This window comes from Vidua chalybeata, chromosome 3, assembly GCF_026979565.1.
Source record: "Vidua chalybeata isolate OUT-0048 chromosome 3, bVidCha1 merged haplotype, whole genome shotgun sequence".
In the NCBI taxonomy this organism is placed as follows: Eukaryota; Metazoa; Chordata; class Aves; order Passeriformes; family Viduidae; genus Vidua; species Vidua chalybeata.
This window is the reverse complement of record NC_071532.1, coordinates 23,684,477-23,704,685: the sequence shown is the minus strand read 5'-3', so window position 1 is coordinate 23,704,685 and position 20,209 is coordinate 23,684,477. Positions and strand designations below refer to the sequence as shown.

Sequence of the window (20,209 nt, the reverse complement as noted above, 5' to 3'; positions counted from 1 at the left end):
TCCTGATCCATGACCATTACTCAGACAACAGTGGAAACAAACATATGAAATGTTGGGTGACCATGATCATTACTCTCTCAGTGTAAATGAAAGCTGTTGGACAAAGTCCATGCAGTGTTTGCCGTTCAGAATGTCTGAGACAAATCTTTGCTTTCTCAAGCACAGAAATATAAGGGAGTTTAGTAAACCAGTATTTCTAGAAATCTTGTCTAAATCACATGGCAAAGACTGTTATATAAAGCAGCATATGCAAGTTATATATGAAAAAATTCAGGATTATCCAACTTCTTTGTATGCTGGTTATTTATGATGTTATTCTTCCACGGTACAGCTGGTGCTACATCCTCTTGGTCATAACATTATTTCTTGTGCATTACATTGTTACCTATAATGAACCATACTGATAGTCACCTATGTCTGATCTCTCATTGTTATTCATTTAAGTGTATTCTAAGCAGAAAGTTAGGTCACAACTCAGCAAAACCAGACTTAAACATTCTATTACAGCTTCAATGGTATCTTGATATGAAATCCTTGAAATATTCTCTCTTCTTGAAAAGGTAGAATCCTTGGAAGACTAGACTAAATCTTGGAAAATTAGTGAAGCCATGACTTCTCTGGTTTAAAATCCATAGTACTGGATGAACTGCAGAAACTGAACCTGCTTCTCTGTTAATAATTGTTCTATCACTCTTCTCCATTGCCTGCCTAAACCTAGACCATGGCTTATAACTTGTTGCTTAGATTGACCTTTGATGTGTGCCAACAAAACAAGATAGCAAGTGGTATTCCTCCTGCACTGTGAACATGGATTGGTTGGAGCTTTGTATTTTATTTCCCCACACCCACTGTAGATCTCTTCTGGGTATACCTAACTTTGGAAGACTACAAAAATATTTGGTTTTCAGTACTTTGACATGTTGATCAAATTCCCTAGTATTTAATTTAGGCTAAAAACCATTAAAAACCATAAAGTCTATGCACTGCATAGATATTTTAACCAAGAAACACTTTTGTGCTCTTGAACAGGTAAGATGAGCAGTATGACTTTAAGTACATCAAAATGTGTTAAAGTTGGTCTGTGTGAGCTCTTATCTGGTAAATGATATATTGATATTTTGCTAATTTGAGTTCTGTATTCCAGAGTTCACAGAAATACATGTCTTTCAGGTGAAAAAAAAATCTGTCTTTTCAGTTTTAGAAAGTTAAAAATTAATTATTGAGCTAATTTAGACAAATGGATCTTATTATTGTTTCTGTTTTTAAAACGCATGAGTTGCCAAGTGCAATCAAGAATCACTGCAGTAATCCCCTTACTGGGGTACATTTGAAAACTAATATGTATATCACCTTCAACATTCTTCTTATGAAATCTAACAGATGTTTAGTGAGGATTAGGTGTAGGCCCTCAGCCAAACAGATTTTTCCTGTCATTGGGCTAAGTTGCTGCCAACTACTTTGGCCCCAAGGTGGCCCACTGTGTTTCTTATGTGGAATATTGAGCCAGGTGGAGGAAAGATTCTTCTCATATTTTCATTAGCCATCACATTGGCTCTGGAAAAGTATAACCTCACTGTTCATAAACATTTTTGCATATAAAAATGACTGCAACTGTGCACTATAAAAAACACAAGGAATTGTCAGAAATAGAAGGAATGCATTTATGAAATGGCTGGGTTTTATTAAAACATCAACATTATGCAAATTTACTTGTTGATGGACAGAGAGACTGATAAACTTGAGCACTCAGATTAGACTGCCTTTGAGTATTTCACATCTCTAGAACACCATAAAGCAACACAACATGGAACATGAAATAATGCACATGAATACATGAAACTAGCCCCTGCATCCCCCACAAAAAAGAAAAAGATATTTTTAATTTCAAAAATTTGTTTGCAATTTGTTCTTTCTAGAATTATGATGTAATTCTGAGTTGAACTATACTGTACAATTCTCTGTCTTATCTATTCTAGAGTAAGACTGGCAGAATTTTTATTTGTCAACACCTATCTAAAATCACATTGCAAGTCCTTCTATCTTTTGGACACCAGAGCCAGGATTTGTGCCTAATTTTCTCCTCTTTCATTAAGGATATAAAATCATCCCTCACTTATTTCTAGGAGAAACGTCAAATGAAGTTCTCATGAAACTTTGGACATTCTGTTAAGTTATAAGAATATCTTAAAAGAGTTATTAACCAAAGTTTGTTTTCTTCTCATTCCTTCTTTACCCTTTTTTTTTTTTAATTATAGGACACTTCTAAGTGGTTTTCTTAACCCGTAGCCGGATCTTTACCATTCAGCTTCAATACAAACTGTCCTTATTTAATAGCTGCCCTCATTTAGTAACCAGACCTTTATCATTTGTCTTTACTGTGAAAACCCCAGGAGAAAGTAAACTTAATAGAAGCTGGCCCAGCTTAAAGCCATAGAGGAATATAATTAAGTTTAACAGAAATTGATTTAACAGAAATTGACCTAAAATATAATTAAATAATAATAGTCATATTATGTGTGATTTTCCACTCACTTAACAGACTGGTTATGGCACTGATAGACTTACCAGACTTAAGGCACTGCCTTGGTACAAACTGAAGATAATTCTCAGTTTTAGCTCCTAGACTGGCTAAATTCCTCCAGCATTCCTATTACTTCTCACTGCTACAGAACCGCTAGGTCTGATGGCTGCTGGTGTCCCCATTAGAGTCCCTAGGAATTATGTTGTGTTTTAAAGAATCCCTTCAGAGATGGAAAAGAACAAATTTGAACCCTAAACTCTGTCTACATAAGGACATACTCAGATTTTTCTTAACATTTGTACAGTTTAGCTCCAGTTTAGTGTAGTGATGAAATGATTTCATTAGTCCTCAGTTCTCTTTTGCCTAAAAGATATAGGAAGTTCTTTATGAAGCAAGTAAGAAACTTGTTCTTAAATATTTATTTTACTATATTTTTTATTTAGATTTTAGTAATAAATCCTCATCTCTAGCATCAATTTTTACTTTATTACCAATATGTATTGTATTCTATCTCAATATGGATGGTTGGATGGTTTCATTTATAAATGTATGCATAAAAGTAAATTTTATTACTTCTCAGTGCAGTTAGTGTATTTAATTTTAAGGGAAAATACTTTCTTTTGAAACATTCTTAAAGCTGCATTTACCATCTCCAAGAGCTGGCTAAATGGTTACAAGGGGAAATATGCCAAAAGCAATTAGCATTGGCTATAACTCCATATGATGCATTAGAATTTTGTTTTATGTGAAACAGTTTCCAGTCCATGATAAGCAAATGGACATCAGTTCACATAAATTAGCATGCTGGTGCCATTATATCTGAAGAATTTATGGATGATGTCAGTTGCCCAACTGTGTGATTAACTTGCAGTTCTTTGCCTAAGGTTATCTACACACTGGCCTTTAAACTATAGTAAAGGAACTTTGCTATATGTCAGGTGTGCAAGTAGAGATAAGATTTTGGGATGTATTGCTCCATTTACTGATGAATGGCACCATTTAAATTTTTCCCTAGGCACAGAACTGGGTAAAGAAAGCAGTATCAGAAAACTGACAAAGCAGTGGCAAAGTATTAGCATTGGGGTTCTTATGTAATCAAGGCAGATAGTTCAGCTTTCTTGGCTACTGAATAAACATTGACTTAAAGGTAGCAAACTAAGGCCTGAATCTACCTTTAATAAGCATCATAGTTTACATAAACTTTGTTGAGTTTATAAATCAGGAATTTCACACACTTGCAGGACCAACCCCATATTCTTCTTTCCATTGTTGACAGTAGTAGTGAGTGGCCCTGGAGAGTGTGGCTTTAATCCAAATTTGACTAGTTGTTCTATTAGCAGATTTAGTTTCACAGTCATCATTAAAACCTCCAGGTCTTCAAGACACGTCAGGGAACTAGATAATACAAAGTGATAAAAATCACTTCTTTGGCAATATGTGTATTCACGAATCATTTCTGCAGCTTGATTTTTTTTATAGCGCTAATGAAGAGTGAAATGAAAGAGTACTTACATGTTGCTGGTGATCTAATCCAATGTTTAGCTATTCTGTAAATATGCCTGAGAATGCAGTATGGAAAAAAGATTATCTGTCTTATTCTAGATTACCATTTCTGAAGTGTATTTTCGTTTAACATGGCAAGTACTTGGTTTCTTAAAACTTTTGAAGTATAGCTATTTTCCTTGGAGTGGGCTATAAATAAATCATTCTTTGTCACAGTAATATGAGGAGAACTTGCTCAGCCTCCATCTGTCAGTTCCTTTTTGATAATGATAAGTCCAGGTGCTGGCCATTTTCTCAAGTGTCAAAGTGTTTTGAAGAATGTATATATTGTCTTATAATTCAATTAAAGTGTTCCTCATCATTGACTGCAGAAGCAATTGATTCTGTAGTCTATTTTCAATTAGTGCCAAAGCCTTTCAGACAGCTCCTTAGAATTCTTGCAACAATACAACCCTCATTTTTGTAATGTTGTTTTTCACTTGATGTTTAATTAACTACGTTATCTTCAGCCCATCTTTTTTTACTTGTCTTCAAAGATATGAAGAGGAAATACATTATGCTTTTTAACCTACTTACCTGTAATTTGAATTTTCTGGATATAAACTTACCCTGTCAGCTTTCTCTGTGAGCCTCAAAAATAGAGACAAGTGCCAAGTATGCTTTCTCATATTTAAATATTAATTTGGAGTGGTAGGTCACATAATTTAAGACATCCATGCCTTTTCCAGAGAATTTTAGGCATAATTGCTAGATTTCTAGGAATCTTAAAACTGTAGTTTATTGAGGATCCCGAAGTACTTCTGTAGCCACAAACCTGATGCTATTAGGATAGGTAAGATATAAAAAATAAGCTTTTGGAGTTGATAATGAAATTGAAATGAAGTGTCTAAAGTTATAGAGCAGTCAATGGCCTGTTTTAACTCCATGGGAAAACACTTTCTGAATACAGTGAGGTTAAGGTAGGAACCATTATGTTTACACAGGAAGCTGAATTTCTAACTCAGATTCATCTCACATCCCTCATGAGCTTTATTCTGTTCATGTTTCTCTTGAGCAAGGAGTGGAAGCAGCCTTTACCATGTTTTTAGCTAGTTCCGTGTAAATAGTTGAAGTTTTGCAGTAAACATGAACACTGTAAGTAACGTAACTAGCTGCTTAGACTGAAGTCTTCAATAACATGAAGGCAGTATTTTCTCATGTATTTTTATATAGCACACCATTAGGATAAACAGATTAAACATGGAGCTTTATTTCCTTTGTATCCAAAGAAATTTTTTTTTAATCTGAATGTGTGGAAAGAAATCTGAGATCCCTGTGTACACTCAGTGGGCCAAATATTCTGTGGTGTAGATGATTAGTTTCGATGAAGGTTGAATAAAACAGGTGTGACAACACAGTATTGTAGGATAACAGTAGTTCCATACCTGTGAACTTTGAAGGTGCTGTAGTGTCTGGATAGATTTTTTTATTTTGTAAGAGGTCTGTTAGAATTACTGACAGCTCATAAAACATTTTCTGTGGACAAAGACTGACTAATCATGGCCTTTTAAATTGTCTCATAGAGACAAGCTTCACAGTCTTCTGTTTTGTCTGAAGTAGGATCTTCACTGTAAAATAAGTAGAAAAGGGGAAGAGGTACAATTTCATTAAGCTCTAACATATCATTGACTGTCAGGTAGGTCTTGTTATGCTGTCCATCCTCATTTAACTATCCCACAAGATCTCTTAATGAAGTTAAGCCCCAAGTTCACTCCAGTAATTCTGTGGCAAGAGTTTGTGCAATGTAACAATTCATCACTTGTCAGGAAGGCACTTTTAGTTTATACATTTAATAAGGGCATCCTCTAGCTTGGTTAATTAGAAATGAACAGTTTGCATATTTACTAAATGCGGAGTGTCATTGCCACCACGGCCTATTGCCTACATGAATTATTTCTCTATCTGCAATAAACAGCTGGGTAATTATTACTGCCATAATCAGATAAATTCCCTCTGTAAGGCTTTTCTTACATGGCAATTCTTTGAACTCATCCAAAGCTGAACAAAATTTATGAACTCCAGCAGCTAGACCACTTTTTCATAGTGTAGTGTCCCTGTTCGCTATTTCAAGGACATGTAGACTATCATAAATATTGTGTAAATTAGGAGGATAAATATGATTACCTAAAGATTACATATTAATAAACTTGATTTTCAAAATATAATTTTCAGGTTGTAACTGATCACATTATAGCAGTTCTGGTTTATCTAATTGTAGAGACATGACAGGCCATCTATATACAGGCTATGCAAGGGCTCTATCACTTGAAGACTAAAGACTCCTGAAGAAGTATATAAATATTTTTCATGTGCCATAGTCACTTCAGTTGTTTAGGTCATTAGAAGTATGACAAATATTATATGCCATTTACTCAACTCACTTAAGCAGTTCTATTGTTATTAAAATAAGGTGATGGTTCTTTTTGTTGTGCTATTTTCAGTTTAATAATGAAGCATAAAATTTAAATGCATTCATTTATGTGTTACATAAGAAAATTGGATATTTCATTTATCAGTAGGAGCACTTTATATAGAATTATATAAATAAGTTTGCTCTATGCTACCTAAGTATTCCAGCTCATATATGAGTGTATCTGCAGGTACACATTTGTGAGTACTTAATTTACACATATGGATTTTCCAGAACATGCTATAATGTAGCTTATTTTTGAGATCTCCAAAGAAACAAAAAAAAAAAAAAAAAAAAAATCATCAAAAAAAAATCAAAAGACATGAATGTTACTTTTCCTAGTTGGCACACAATAGCCTATTTGATCTAACATCACTAATTTGTTTTAATCATAGTGTAAGATCCTGTGTCTGAGTGCTGTTAGAAAGTTGCCAGTTACTGTTCCCATACTTCATAACTCTTTATCAAACAAGTAACATTACTCACAATTCAGCAAAATGCTCAGAGATATCAGAATGTTGAGGAAGGCCAAACAAAATAAAGTGTTCTTTGGCAGTGCTCTACCCAGTGAAAGGCTTTTGAGATTAGATTCCCTTTATTATTTCCCATTTATGTCAGAGAAATAGAAACTACAGCAGTGAAGACCTTTAAAATGAGCCACATCTCAGTGGTTTTTGTTATTGGAAGTGTGGTGACTATGCACTGCTTTTTTCCAAGTTTGTGATTTAGTTTTTGTCTGAGGATGTGAAGGCTTATTGATCTTTCTTGGGCATTTTAGATTTTTTTACAGTGGAAAATTACAGTCCTTTTCTTTATATTGGTGTACCTTATAATGTCACATGAGATATCATAGAATTGCATGAGATTAAAAGCAGTATATAGTATCTCATGAGGACATTTTTGTTTTGTTTTAAAGGAAAAGTGTCCAGAAGGGAGAAAAAAAAGGGGATTTAAAAAATTGTTAATTGTTTTTTGATTTTCTAAATAATTATAAATAGACTTTTCTGTTATCTAAAGAGAGTTAAGCCTCTGAAGTGGTCACTCAGAGAAGAAAACAGAAAGACTATTTATCTTCTATTTTACAGTCTAGAACAGTAGTGAGTAATTACAAAAATGTGTTGTTTTTTTTTTTCTAGTAATCATGAAAACAATGTTATTTGGAATCAGATGATCTTGTCTGACTTCAGATCTATCACCAGTATGATGTCTATCAATATCCAATTTATAGCAGTATCTATAAAAAGACCATTAAGCTTTGATTGAACAATCTAGTCTTGATTTAATAACATCAAAATATATCAAAATATAGTAAATACCCTTTTCATTCTAATCCAGGAGTTAATTATCTTTGATGTTCAAGTATGTGCCATAGTTCCCCACTGAAACAGTTTCATTTTATCTTTGAACCATTACTACATGTCATATTCAGCTCTACTAGACTGAAAATTGGACATAAACAACAGAGATCATTGAAACATGTTGTCTCTGCTCAAAATAATTTTTGTTACCATTTTGAACAGGCCTTCAAACATCCTTTAAAATACTATTAGCATCAGAACTCAGCACAGTTATGATGACTAGGAAGTGAAAATAAAGTATTTTTTCTTCTCTCCATTTATGCATTCATTTGTATGAATACTTTCTATCATGTGAAAGAACTTGTTCATAACTATGAATCCTGCTTGAAATATCTCCTAAAGCCATAATTATTCACATTGTGAGCATGACTTTTCTTAAACTGTGAGAAAATTTTACTTATTATTATACCCCTTTCAAATTCCTCAGACTCTTCACCTTGTAGGGATAATTGCAGGAGTCCATTAACTGGTTTATCCTTAACAGTGAAGCTAAATCCCCATGTTTTACCTTGAACTTCACAATTCCTGCTACCTTCAAACCAAATCAAGAAATTTTCCACCTCTCTTCTCCAAGTAAGCTATTCTATTCTTGTCCAATTAACTAACTGTTTGCTAAATGTTTACAGCCTCTTCTAACAAACCAATTTGGTCTTTCAGCTTGTATAGCACCCAAATGCATGCAGCACTCATTTGCCTACTTGTACTTGGTGGCGAGGCCTCACAACCATCTACAGCATTATGTTTGGCCCCTCAGGAAGGATTTAGTTCTCTGACCAGAAGTTTATGTGCTTGGGTATAGACAATAGAATACATTGGATGTACTCTTAAGACATGTATAATTGGATGTTGAAATTTATAATTAAGTGTAGTCTCATTTATTAGGTAGAACCAAAATTTCAGAGACAGACTTTAATTCTGAGTGTAATTTCTTGCATCGTGTACTAAAAACACCTGTTTTTTTTTTTTTCTGGTGTTAATTACTTCAAAGTTTTCAAGACAGTAAGAGATAACATTTCCTAACACTTCTGAAAATTGGGACCTAGTTGATATTTTCAGTTTGGCAATGAGCCACTGCTGTGAAATCACATACTAACAAGTAGTACTGCTGTATTAAAAAAATATGTCAGATCTCTCCCAAAATAATTACAATTGCTATGTAATAAAACTGTTCATATACTGTGTCTTTCATAATGTTTTATTCTTCAATAAAAATGACATCATAGATGGTCAAGTAGTAACACCATTCCATGAATATGAAATTGGGAAAACCATGAGGTACCACAAAAATCACTATGAAGTTGTGAGTCTTGGCATTGCTGCTCTGTCATACATAATAGGTCATTACATAAAAGCTCTCTCTGCCTTGCTGTTGTAAAACCTTTTTAATGTAGACAAAGTGTACTATTTTATTTATCAATGTCTGCAGACTTTTATGTGAAAGTAAGTGAGGAATGTGAGTTAGTGAGTAGACCTCAGTCAAATTGTTTCATAATACTCTGAGAAGGAAAATCAACTTAGCTGATGACCTTTAGAAGCTATAACGTCATGTTTGCTTTCTAAATCACATAATGTTGAATATTGTAAATGTTGCCAAGTACCGTATATTAAAGTAAAAGAAGTATAGATATGTCTACATTGTACTGCACTGCAGCAGAGAGATAACAGTTAGCTTAAATGAGTTCATTCCAGTACTGGGAACAGCTTAACTGTAGCAAAACATAGCAGTGAGCTTTCCTCTAGTTATTACTGTGCAGATGGTAGCATATATAGTCTTCTGGGAATTGCAGTGCCAAAAGATAACAGATACTTTCACATGACATTCACTAGAAAACTTCCAATGATATTTGGCTGTGGTGAGACATCCTCTTCTATATGTTGCAGGAAAAATTAGGAACATGACTGCTCTCTTAGCAGCTTAGCACTGACACTGTGCTAAAAATGACCACTGCTGCTAAACTGCTGTCAGAATAAATTGTGTTGGGGCTTTGTTATCCATTCTGGGCCAGATCGGCTTTGTTACCCTCAAAATACTAATTTCAATGTTTAAGCTAATCACCAAATACTAATTTCACTATTAAAGCTAATCAATCAGGCTGATTTTTCATGACGGGGTCAATAGCAAACAGACATTGAATGAAAACATTTTTGCTGCTGATAGGTTTTTCAGTACAGACCTGGGCATAAATAAAAAAAAAACTGGAAAAAATTGTTTATTAAACAAGAAAACCTAAACAATATTAAACAATAAAACTTCTTGCTGCTCCAAAAGAGAGACAAAATCAGGAAAAATCCCCTCCCCTGGGCTGCAGCTTGGCTCGCTCAGTCTTTGATCAGTCCCTCTGGCGCTGGAAATGCCACGGCCCAGGCCCGGCCCTCTGGCCACAGGTGAGCTGCCGGTGCTCTTCTGGGTGTTCAGTCCAGAGCATGTTTGAGTAGACCCAAAGAAAAGGAAAAGCCACGGTCCGGGGAACTTCTTTGTCTCAGCTAGCTAAAACTAACTAAAAAGCAAAGGAGAGCTCTGTCTCGCTGTCTGTCCGTCCGCAGACAACACAGTCCAGGAGCGGGAATGTGGAGGAGTGAGTGCCGTTTCTGAAAACAAACTCCGTGCTTCTTCTCCCTCCCCTTCACTCCTGGAAAAAGTCTTAAAGGTGCAAAACTTATTATTCAGCATAAACAGAACAGACGACTGGGGATAAAAGCATCATACAGTCAACCTAGGACATCCTTTTACAAAATTTTTTTTTAACTTCACAGCATTTTCTGCTGCCAATGAGGATAAAATAAATTTGCCTTAAGAATATATATACACAAGGGAAAAACATTTGAACCAAGATGTTTGCACGTTTTGAGGAAATAGAATAATCTTAAGAGACTATATATGAAAAAATTTAGGTTTTTAGTGTATGTGAGGAAAAATTCTGTATGAGTTGTTATTGAAACCTTAATTAGAAGAATCTGCATAGTGGGTTAGGAAAATACTCTGGTTTTAGTTCTAAGCTGCCTCTGCAATCAGTAGCTTGAAAGGCTGTTGCACTCTTGAGTAACTGTGCAGCAGTGGAAATTGGAGGGATAAGAAGGATGCATCCGTCTGCTCGTCCCTATCGCCTGGTACATGCTGTGCCCTGATCTCCTGATCTGCACAAGGTATTCATTCACTGTGTGCCCTTCACCACCATGTTCATCACATTTCCAATGTCATGTATTGATCACATTGTGGACCTTGACAGAGGAACTGGTGTGTCACTTAATTCCATTGGCACTGAACACTACGTGATTAAGGGGAGATGGACAGACAATGTGCTACTATGCACAAATTATAATGTGATTTTAAGATGTTATGAATTTCTTTCTCTAAACTTAATAATGATAGGGGATACAGAGTGTTTTCATATGTCTACACATTGACTTTATTTATTTTAATTTTTTTCATATTAAGGAGTCATATTTCCTGTTCACTGCACTAAGGTGACATCCACTGCAGAGCAATAATATTCCTCCAGATCTTGAAGAGAGTGTCATGCTTAATTTGTTGAATGGATTCATGTAAACATTCAGATTTAAAATTAGTAAGAATTTTGGACATCTATTTGTGGTAGATCTCTTTGGCAGTAAGATACCTTGCACCACTAATAATTGACTACTGCACTGAGCATTTATCAAACTGCAACTGAGATAAAATATTTTGGTCAAGGAATTCTGTTAGGATACACACAGGACTATACAACATGGTAGAGAGGAAAAGAGAGTTACATAGCTACCCTGTTTTACTTACTAAATCTGAAGGGTTTCATTTAAAAAATGAGAAAAATGTTGAGGATGAGCAAACTGACTGATGGTACATAGCTAACTTAAGTATGTAGTATGTGTATTCTGTTAAAACTTTGGCTTCAAAGTACAGAGTTCTCTAAACTATTTTTACATCTTAGGCTGGTCATAGATATATTTCATTGTTTTCCCAAATTTAATCGATAAAGTCAAACAATATTATCATGGCAGGTTATATTCCATTCTCACATACACCAATGTGACATTAAATCAAGTGACATGCAGTGGTATACCAAAAATTATTGTCTCACTAATTTTATTTTACCTTCCATATTCTGTATTTGAGCAGGGAGAATGATATATAGTCAGGAAGATTAAATAGGTTTAGGTTATCTCTTGTATGCTAAGGTTGCCTACTGCTTCTGTTGCAGGAATTTTATGATTTGGTGTCTGAACTGTTTAAAATCACAATAACTTAATACTTTTTCTGGATATTCTAGGCAACTATACTGATTATTGGGTTTTATTGGATGCGCTTTCCTTAAGGTAATAGAATAATTTTGTAATATTATTTGGCCAAAGGACCACAGAATGCCAATGGAAATGCAAACAGAATGCAATAATTTGATAAACTTAATAAATATAGGTCAATGTGAATTTGTAAAATGATGAAGTTCTATGCAGAATTATTAAAATCTGTATATTACTGAAATCATCACTTGAAGACCTTTCCAAAAGTGCCAGGAACAATGTTGCATGTGTATTTTTAACCTTTATACAGACAGCAGGAGCACTGTCAACTGAATTTGCATCTCATAGCAGGAACCAACACTATTGCCTACTGCATAATGAAGAATCAGAATAACAATAAGTTACCTTGTCAGATGAATTTTTTTTTATTTTCAAACTATATAGAGCAAGTAATTTTATCATTAACAATTCAGTAGGTACTTAACAGATTTGTAACACAAGATCATTTTTAATTGTGGGTTTTGAGCACATGCGTTGATAATCTTATGCCTATTTTCAAAAGCATGAAACATTCCCTATGACAAGGACAACACGTTTTGTGTTAACCAGTATATTCATGGTTTTGGTAAAAAAATGCATCCTGAACTTGCTGCAGTGAACATTGATATTCTTCTGATTTGTTTAATAATTTTCAGATCAGGTTAAGACATTACATCTGTTAAAATGCCCACATAATTCTCCTAGAAAGCTATTCCATAAAAATGTGTGGGGGAGAAAGTCTGATTGGACTAAACTTATATGTAAAGTCAGGTTAGTAGGAAGATGCAATAGATGCTGTTAATATATTGAGATAGGCTTTAAGATAAAGAAAAGATTATGTGCTAAAATAATTACCCAATTTTTGATTTTTTTAATAAGAAATACTTTTCCAGCTATGAACTATGGAACAGATGGATTGCTTACAAAAATAGAACAAGATTATCAAATAATCTAAAACATGTTTTGCATTTACAGAACTCTTTTTCTCCTGCAAAATTTATTGAAGCTTTAAAAAAGCAGGCCAAACAATTTGCCTTCTCCCACTTCACACTGAACCAGGAAAGGTTCATCCCGAAGCAAAATTGGTCCAGAATCCACAGAATGTCATGTATCACAGCTAGTATTCATAATGTCACTGAGATGATACCCATATATACCAAGAAAAGATTGCTCAATGAACCCATCATATTTGCAAACAAAGAGACGACTGGCAGGAAGTGTACTGATTTAATAAAAAAATCATTTAGTTTCAACTAAGTTCCTAATGACTTCAATAGAATTTGGATTTATTTTCTCTGGGAAGGCATACATGTAGAAGAGCCGAAGCACGAAACTGCCCACTGAACACATTTCCATGTAAGCTGTGTGGAACTCTAGCTGCATTTGGAAAGTTAAGTTTATGTCATTAGTATCACTTATCCTTCTACATGTTATTCTGTATGGTAAAAGTGAAACCCTTGCACAGTGCACGACATGTTAGTATTTATCTGCTAATGTGTGAAATAGTATATTCCTATCTAACTGCTTTAGATTATCTGCTTCTGTTGCTCCTTTTCAAATGCTTGAAAGTATGGTAAAAGAGATGAAAGTTTCAGGTTCAAGTAGCTTGAAAACAAATCTGTATTTATGCTAAAACATCTATGTTTCCAGTCAAGCAATGTTTGGACTGCTACATACCACTTATTTTGTACTGCCTCTCAGGAGAGAATCATCCTGGGAGCTATTATCCCTGTGACAGAATTGTCTGCATGTTCTGTACAACCATACAGGACAGTATAATGCCTGATAGAGATATTTTGGAACAATAGACAAAATGAGTCTGCTGCAAAAGTATGCTGAAAATTATTTGTAACTTCTTAAAAATAATTTTTTTCAAACTTTTACATGGATTACAGTACAAGTATTACTGAGGGTATGTGATAATCAGGAATGATTATCATGATAGCACTGTCTAAAAAGATCATGAATTACATGAAACTTCAACAAGTATTTTAGACTTCATTTAATTTCAGCAAGTAATGATTATTAATAATTCATTCAAAGCAATCTGATAAATTCCCATTGATGACAACGGGAAACATTTTGCATCCCATTATCATTATTTCTGCAATACAAATCTATATCTTTGACATTATTTGTGGGTTTTTATCACCAGTTGTGTTCTAAATCAAAAAGTTTCCATATTCACCGTTAGGAAGAAGTACCTCAGTATGTAAGAACATGAATAGACTGTAGGGATATGTTGATTATTATTTTGCCAGTTGTAGACAGGGGTACTAAAGCTGAATAGAGGGCTCTGTAATCAAAAAGGAATAGTGTTAAATATATAAACCATGGATCATACTCTGATATTGAAGGTAAAGAAGCATAAAATAAAAGAACAAAGTTGATACTATATGTATTGTCTATTTATTCATTTGTTTGTGATTGATGGATATAGAACAAAGAGTTTCCTAGTAAAAAATGCTTATGTACCTACATGTAGTGACTCTGAAATCTGTACTTGAGGACAAAGAAAGGTCACCAATCTCTCCAACTCCTAGTTCTTTGTCAAAAATGGACACAGTTAATGAGGTTTGTTTGGTACAGCACAAATTCTCAGACACAGATAGAGATCCTTTCAATGGAAACAAATTTGTTTGGCTTTACCAGGTTACTTAGCGATTAATAATAGCCTTGAGATGCAGGTCAGGAAGGTCATCGTCCCCGCTTGCCAACACAATCTAAAATGTGCAGCTACTCTGGCTCTGCAGGCTTTGAGGCCCCAGAATGCTATGCATAAAGTAAAACAGGCTATTTTCCAACTTCTTTTTTCATATTAATAAGCAATTTTCAAGAGAAGGGTGGCAAAATGGGGGCCATGCCACTCTAAGTAATTCATTTATTTTGCAATTTAATCTTATGTTGGAAAAAAAATTACACTGCTGCAAAAGCATAGCATGGTGATTTTTAAACGTCAGTGTGCTTCATAAGTAACCTTGTATGAAATATTGTATTAGCAGCCTTTAATAGTAAACTGCAACAAAAAATATTTTCAGCAATTCAGAAATACCTGTGCATCTTTTCTGATCTGTATTTCCTTTTGATTCTATTTTTCTTTTACAGTTGAAATAAAATGTTTAATTACTTAATATTTTACTTATTGTAATTGATAAAATCTTGAAAGATAGCATGAAACAAATAAAAGTTCTACACTGCAACTTGTATTTAAGAATGTGATTTCAAAGTGTTCTTATTTATAAACCAATTATTGCTCTTTCATATATTTTGATGAACTAATTTAATGATAATTAAAATATTAAGAGTAAGTCTGAGTCACAATCTTAAAACACACTTTTGGAAGCAATATGCCTTTTCCATGGGATTATTCATATCAGCAAACTTGCCCATGTGCATATTTTGACATTTTACCCATGTGCTCACAGTGTCTTATTTGGTACTCATTGAAACAACTGAGACTATTAATGTGGATCTCTCTAAATAATCTGTTTTGCAGGAATTTTTGAAATATGACTATTTAGTTATGTGAATAATATTTTTTTCTTTTTATTTAATCGTATATACACATACTAGAAAACAAAAAGACTAGAATTTACTCACCTAATTAAACTTTTTAGCAATCTAAATGCTTGACTGAATATGTTTGGTTTCTTTGGCACACAGGTTAATTTGAACTAGCCATTTTGCAATAACAAAATTAACAAATGTTAATCAAACTAACCTTTTTTAACTGGGTCAAAAATTCTATACACGTGCACTGTGCACAATAGCACAGAATTTTGTTTCTTATTGAACATTAATTCACTCTATTGTTTGCATAATTTATGACAAGCCTGGCTCTGTGTAAAAAAACCAGCATCAATTTGGAAATCTATGCCCATTTTCTGTTCAAGTTTTCCTGTAAACATTCAGTTGAAATCGTGAGTTTTCTCCATTCTTTGAAACCTGGTATTGTGTATAGTTCCATATTTCTGTTATAATGAAAGGATTTTCTGCACAGACTCACACATTTAGATGACTCCATGTGTTTGCACACCTCTTCATGAAGCAGTTCAGTTCCAGGTTCTTGTGGTGGCCTCTACAGCTCTCTTCAAACCAGAGGAGAAATGACCAAGGAGCCCAATGCCACAGAAACTCCTCCCAAGGACAGTGTATGCATGAAAGGTTCCCATCCCGTTTTTCTCTGGGCCTACTTTCTCAACCTTACTCAAGGATCCAGGAGTGAATATCATCTCCTATCCCATGTCTGCTATCCTCTCTCATTCCATAAAATCTCCCCTGTCTGCAGATCAGGAGATGCTGCAAGGCACTAGCTGAAACATAAGTGAACAAACTGTATTTATATTATAATAGTTCTACTTAGAGAAATTCAAAGTAAAATGACACTTAAAGGCAAATAAAAGGACTTAAATAAATACTATTTTATCAAGCTGTAAGCAATGTGAACCTATATACTGCTCCTAATTTTGATCACTTTAATCCTGTTTCTTCTTAGTTATATTCATGTAGTATCCTACTGCTGTGGAACTGGAAGAACAGTAATTTTACATTCCAGTGGTGTCAGTATACTGCTAATATATAAGAAGAAAACACTGTGAAGCTATGAAAGGGTTAAAGTAAAATAGAAGACTAGCTCATCTTTTGTTGTTATAATATAGTTAGCAGACTTATTTTATTACAGGCATGAACTTCAAGAGTATGCAGAAATGAAGGAAAATGAAGAGAAAATGAAAGACCTAGAAAAGAAAGAAAAGGAAAAGAAATACCGAGCCCGAAAGATGCATTACCTCCTTAGCACTGAGCAGGTTGGTAGACCTGTCCCTGACAGCTCATGCAAACCACTTGGGCCCCCAGCCTGACAGAGATAAACTAGCAGGCTGAATGGGACATGACTTGTTGAAAAGATATCACAAAGACACTACTTCGAGTTCAATTTAGTGCTTTTCTATAGGCAAGAGCAGGTAGCATGACTATTCTGTGACAGTAGCTCATAGAGGCAGCATCAGCACTGCTGGCAGAAAGAGTCCAAGTCAGCAGTTTGATCTGCCACTGTGATAACACAACATGAAGGGCATAACCTCGCTTTAAAAACTCATTTTGACTGGCTTATTGTTGTGTTGTTGCACTTGTCAAGAACTAACAAGTTATTAAGCTGAGAAGGGATTTCATTTTTTTCTCCCTTTTTTAATTGAGCTAATGCTTAGGTTAGTGCAGTGTTCTGCTTGTTTTTAGGATAGATTGTAAATGTGGGTTTTCAGCTAAAGCTTTTCTTAGAACTCTCTGAATCAGCTTATTTAGCATGATTGTTTTCACTTAAAATGCCTAATACATCTTAAATATTTCTTATTAATTCATTTTGTATGAGTATTACTGGTAAATTATTCCAAAATTTCTTATGGAAGCTGCTTTAAACAGATAGGTGAACATTCCAGTAGATATATCTTACATAAATTTGATATGATTGGTAAAGCTTGTGGGTTTGCCTTTTTTTAGTCCCCTCTTATAAACTTTCATAAAAAAATAAAAGGATTTTGTCTCCATAAGTGTTTGGTGGCTAATTGTTCTTTGTACAGCTATTGAATTAACGTGAAATACTAGTATGAGCTAAATGCTTGCTTTTTTAAAGTTGTTAATCATAATTTGTGTTTAAGAACTGCCAATCCTAAAGAATGCAGGAAAAATACTATTACACTTCATGACAAAATATTTAATCTTCCCTTCTCTTTGGGAATTATTTGTGATATATCCTGCAGATAGAAATGTGGTTTGATTAACTGGACCTCAGTTATGAAAACTCAATGTGTAAATTACGTTTAAGTATTTTTTTTTAAAGCATAGTATAATATAAGTAAAAAATAGCATAAAAAGTTTTCTCTATGATATTAGACAAGGAAGCTAGTTAATGACTGAAATTAGCTTACTATCATTTACTTTTCCACATGTAGATCTAGGATATTAAGAATAATCTGCACAGTGTTTTACATTGTTTTAAACTGTAGAAAATTGTGAATTCTTATTTTGAACAGTGCAATTTATATAAACACATGCATTTAATATGCTTACCTGGAGCACAAAATTTGTCAGGTTGGAGACATGGAGTGACTCGTGGTCTAGTAAGATTTTAGTAAGCTCAGTTCACCTCCAATGTTACAGGCTTAGCAAGCTGTAACACTTTTAAAGGAGTGGCAAGTAGTTCTCATTTCAGCCACGGAGGACTGCTGGTACAGGGCAGCAGTAACTGTTATGTTCTGATGAATTTAGTTTACTAATTTCACAGAATTAGAATTTAGCTAGCAGTGTTTTTAACTAGCAGAACAAAAAAAAAAAAAAAAAGCTTGGTTTTGTTTGCTGAGATGGTTTGTGAGTACTGAGACTCAGAGCCCACAGAAGATTTTCTTTATCAGAGAACTGAGCTCTAAGAGCTGTCTTCTTTTGCAGGTAGTATTTCAAAACATGAGTAAATGTAAATAAATGGAAAACCTACAGACAACTTGAAAACCAGTAAAGATGTATTTGAAGTTAACTACTTACTGTGAAGTCTGTATTCCACGGCTCCACATAGTTGTAGAATTTGGTATCTTCCTAAGATACAGAGCAAATTATTTCCATGCAGAATTTGCTGGTTTGATGCTTTGTGCCTTACATTTTATTATCTAAATGTCTGGTCTTCTGACCTGGCTACAGCTACATCTTGCTGTTTTCCAAAAACAGTTATTTGGATTACTGAGCAAGGACCATTTGTCTCTCGGTAGAAACAGACAGCAAAAGTCAACGCTTTTGAGTGAGTTAAGAAAACATAATTTGCAAACAGGGCATATAGCAAATCAAAAGAGGACATTGATAACCTGATTTATTGTAGACTCATGCATTACCTAGAGCCCAGTAAGTTATAGAGATGACCTGCCAAAGTTTGGTTCTCCTCTCCTTCCTGCCATGTGCACTGAGCTTCAGTGGTGGAGCTGAGCCATCTCATACATCAAGGCTGCAGGTGTTCAGGCAGGTTATATGGACAGCATTGAAAAATGTGTATTTGCAATAATTGTTCCAAATGTGTCCTATGGTTTGGAGTATTTTAGTTTTAATAGAGGCAAAAAGAGTGAGAAAAGGGTGTTTACTTATTGACAGAAAATAATTAAGGAATTGTTGCTCCTCAGTTTTTGTTAAGAAAGGCATGTCAGTTTTCATTCTTCTCTCTCAAGCTGAAGCCCATAACAACATCTCAGAAGTGTGTTTATATATCTATATATCTATATCTATATCTTTATCTATACCTATGTCTATATCTTTATCTATATACAAGGTGTGCCCATTCCTAATTGCTAACATTGTTTTACTTTCAAGATGTGAAGCTGAAGAAATTGAGTGTCAGGAATGTACAGGGGTGTCTGGTAGGGATGTAATAGCATGGCCTGTGATTAATTTAGTGTTTAGTCCTTTTCATGAATTAACTTTTTATTCAAGCATTTATTTCTTTCATAAACTGTTACTTTATAAAGAAAAAACACTTTCTGATTGCTTGGTGCAAGAGATTCCAATGTAAAATACAGCAAGGAATAATTCTATTTGGTGGCAACTTTGTGACTTCCAAACCAAATTCAATTTTAAAAATAAGATTATCTGTATTTCCAGTTTTAAATTTTTTATATAACACAATCCTTTTCTTATGTGTTTTTTTACCTTATCAGGCTGATAAATTTTGACTTTATGATGAACATAATAAAAATTATATATTTAACAAGTCTTTCTTAGTTAAGAATATTTCTTATAATTTCCTATTGGTAACCAAACTTGTTCTCATAATTTTTACCTTTTTTATCATGAACTGAATTGTGATTTCTTGTTGAGACATGAAACTTAAAATAATTAAGTTTTTCTTATTAGTCCAGAATCACAGTATACTATTTCCACTACAGTGGTAATGATCCTTTTTTTTTTTTTCCAAAATACCATTAATAAATGGTATTAAATTAAATTAATTTAAATTAAATAATAATTAAATTAATTATTAAATTAAACTTATTAAATGTGGTTTTCCATTATAAACATGTTTACCTATGCAGATTATTATTCTATATCCCTGTAGTTCTTCTTTCTGTATTAACA

General features: G+C 33.9%; 1 protein-coding gene across 2 annotated transcripts in view; it reads left to right on the top strand.

Moving 5' to 3' along the window:
• The window catches only part of SPATA17 (spermatogenesis associated 17), an 85,996-nt gene that overhangs the window by 18,276 nt on the left and 47,511 nt on the right, over positions 1 to 20,209 (top strand). For both annotated transcript variants that reach the window (XM_053938562.1, XM_053938561.1), the window contains exon 6: positions 16,788 to 16,911. In XM_053938562.1, coding sequence (XP_053794537.1) covers positions 16,788 to 16,911 — 124 coding nt within the window. The remainder of the gene's footprint in view (positions 1 to 16,787; positions 16,912 to 20,209) is intronic.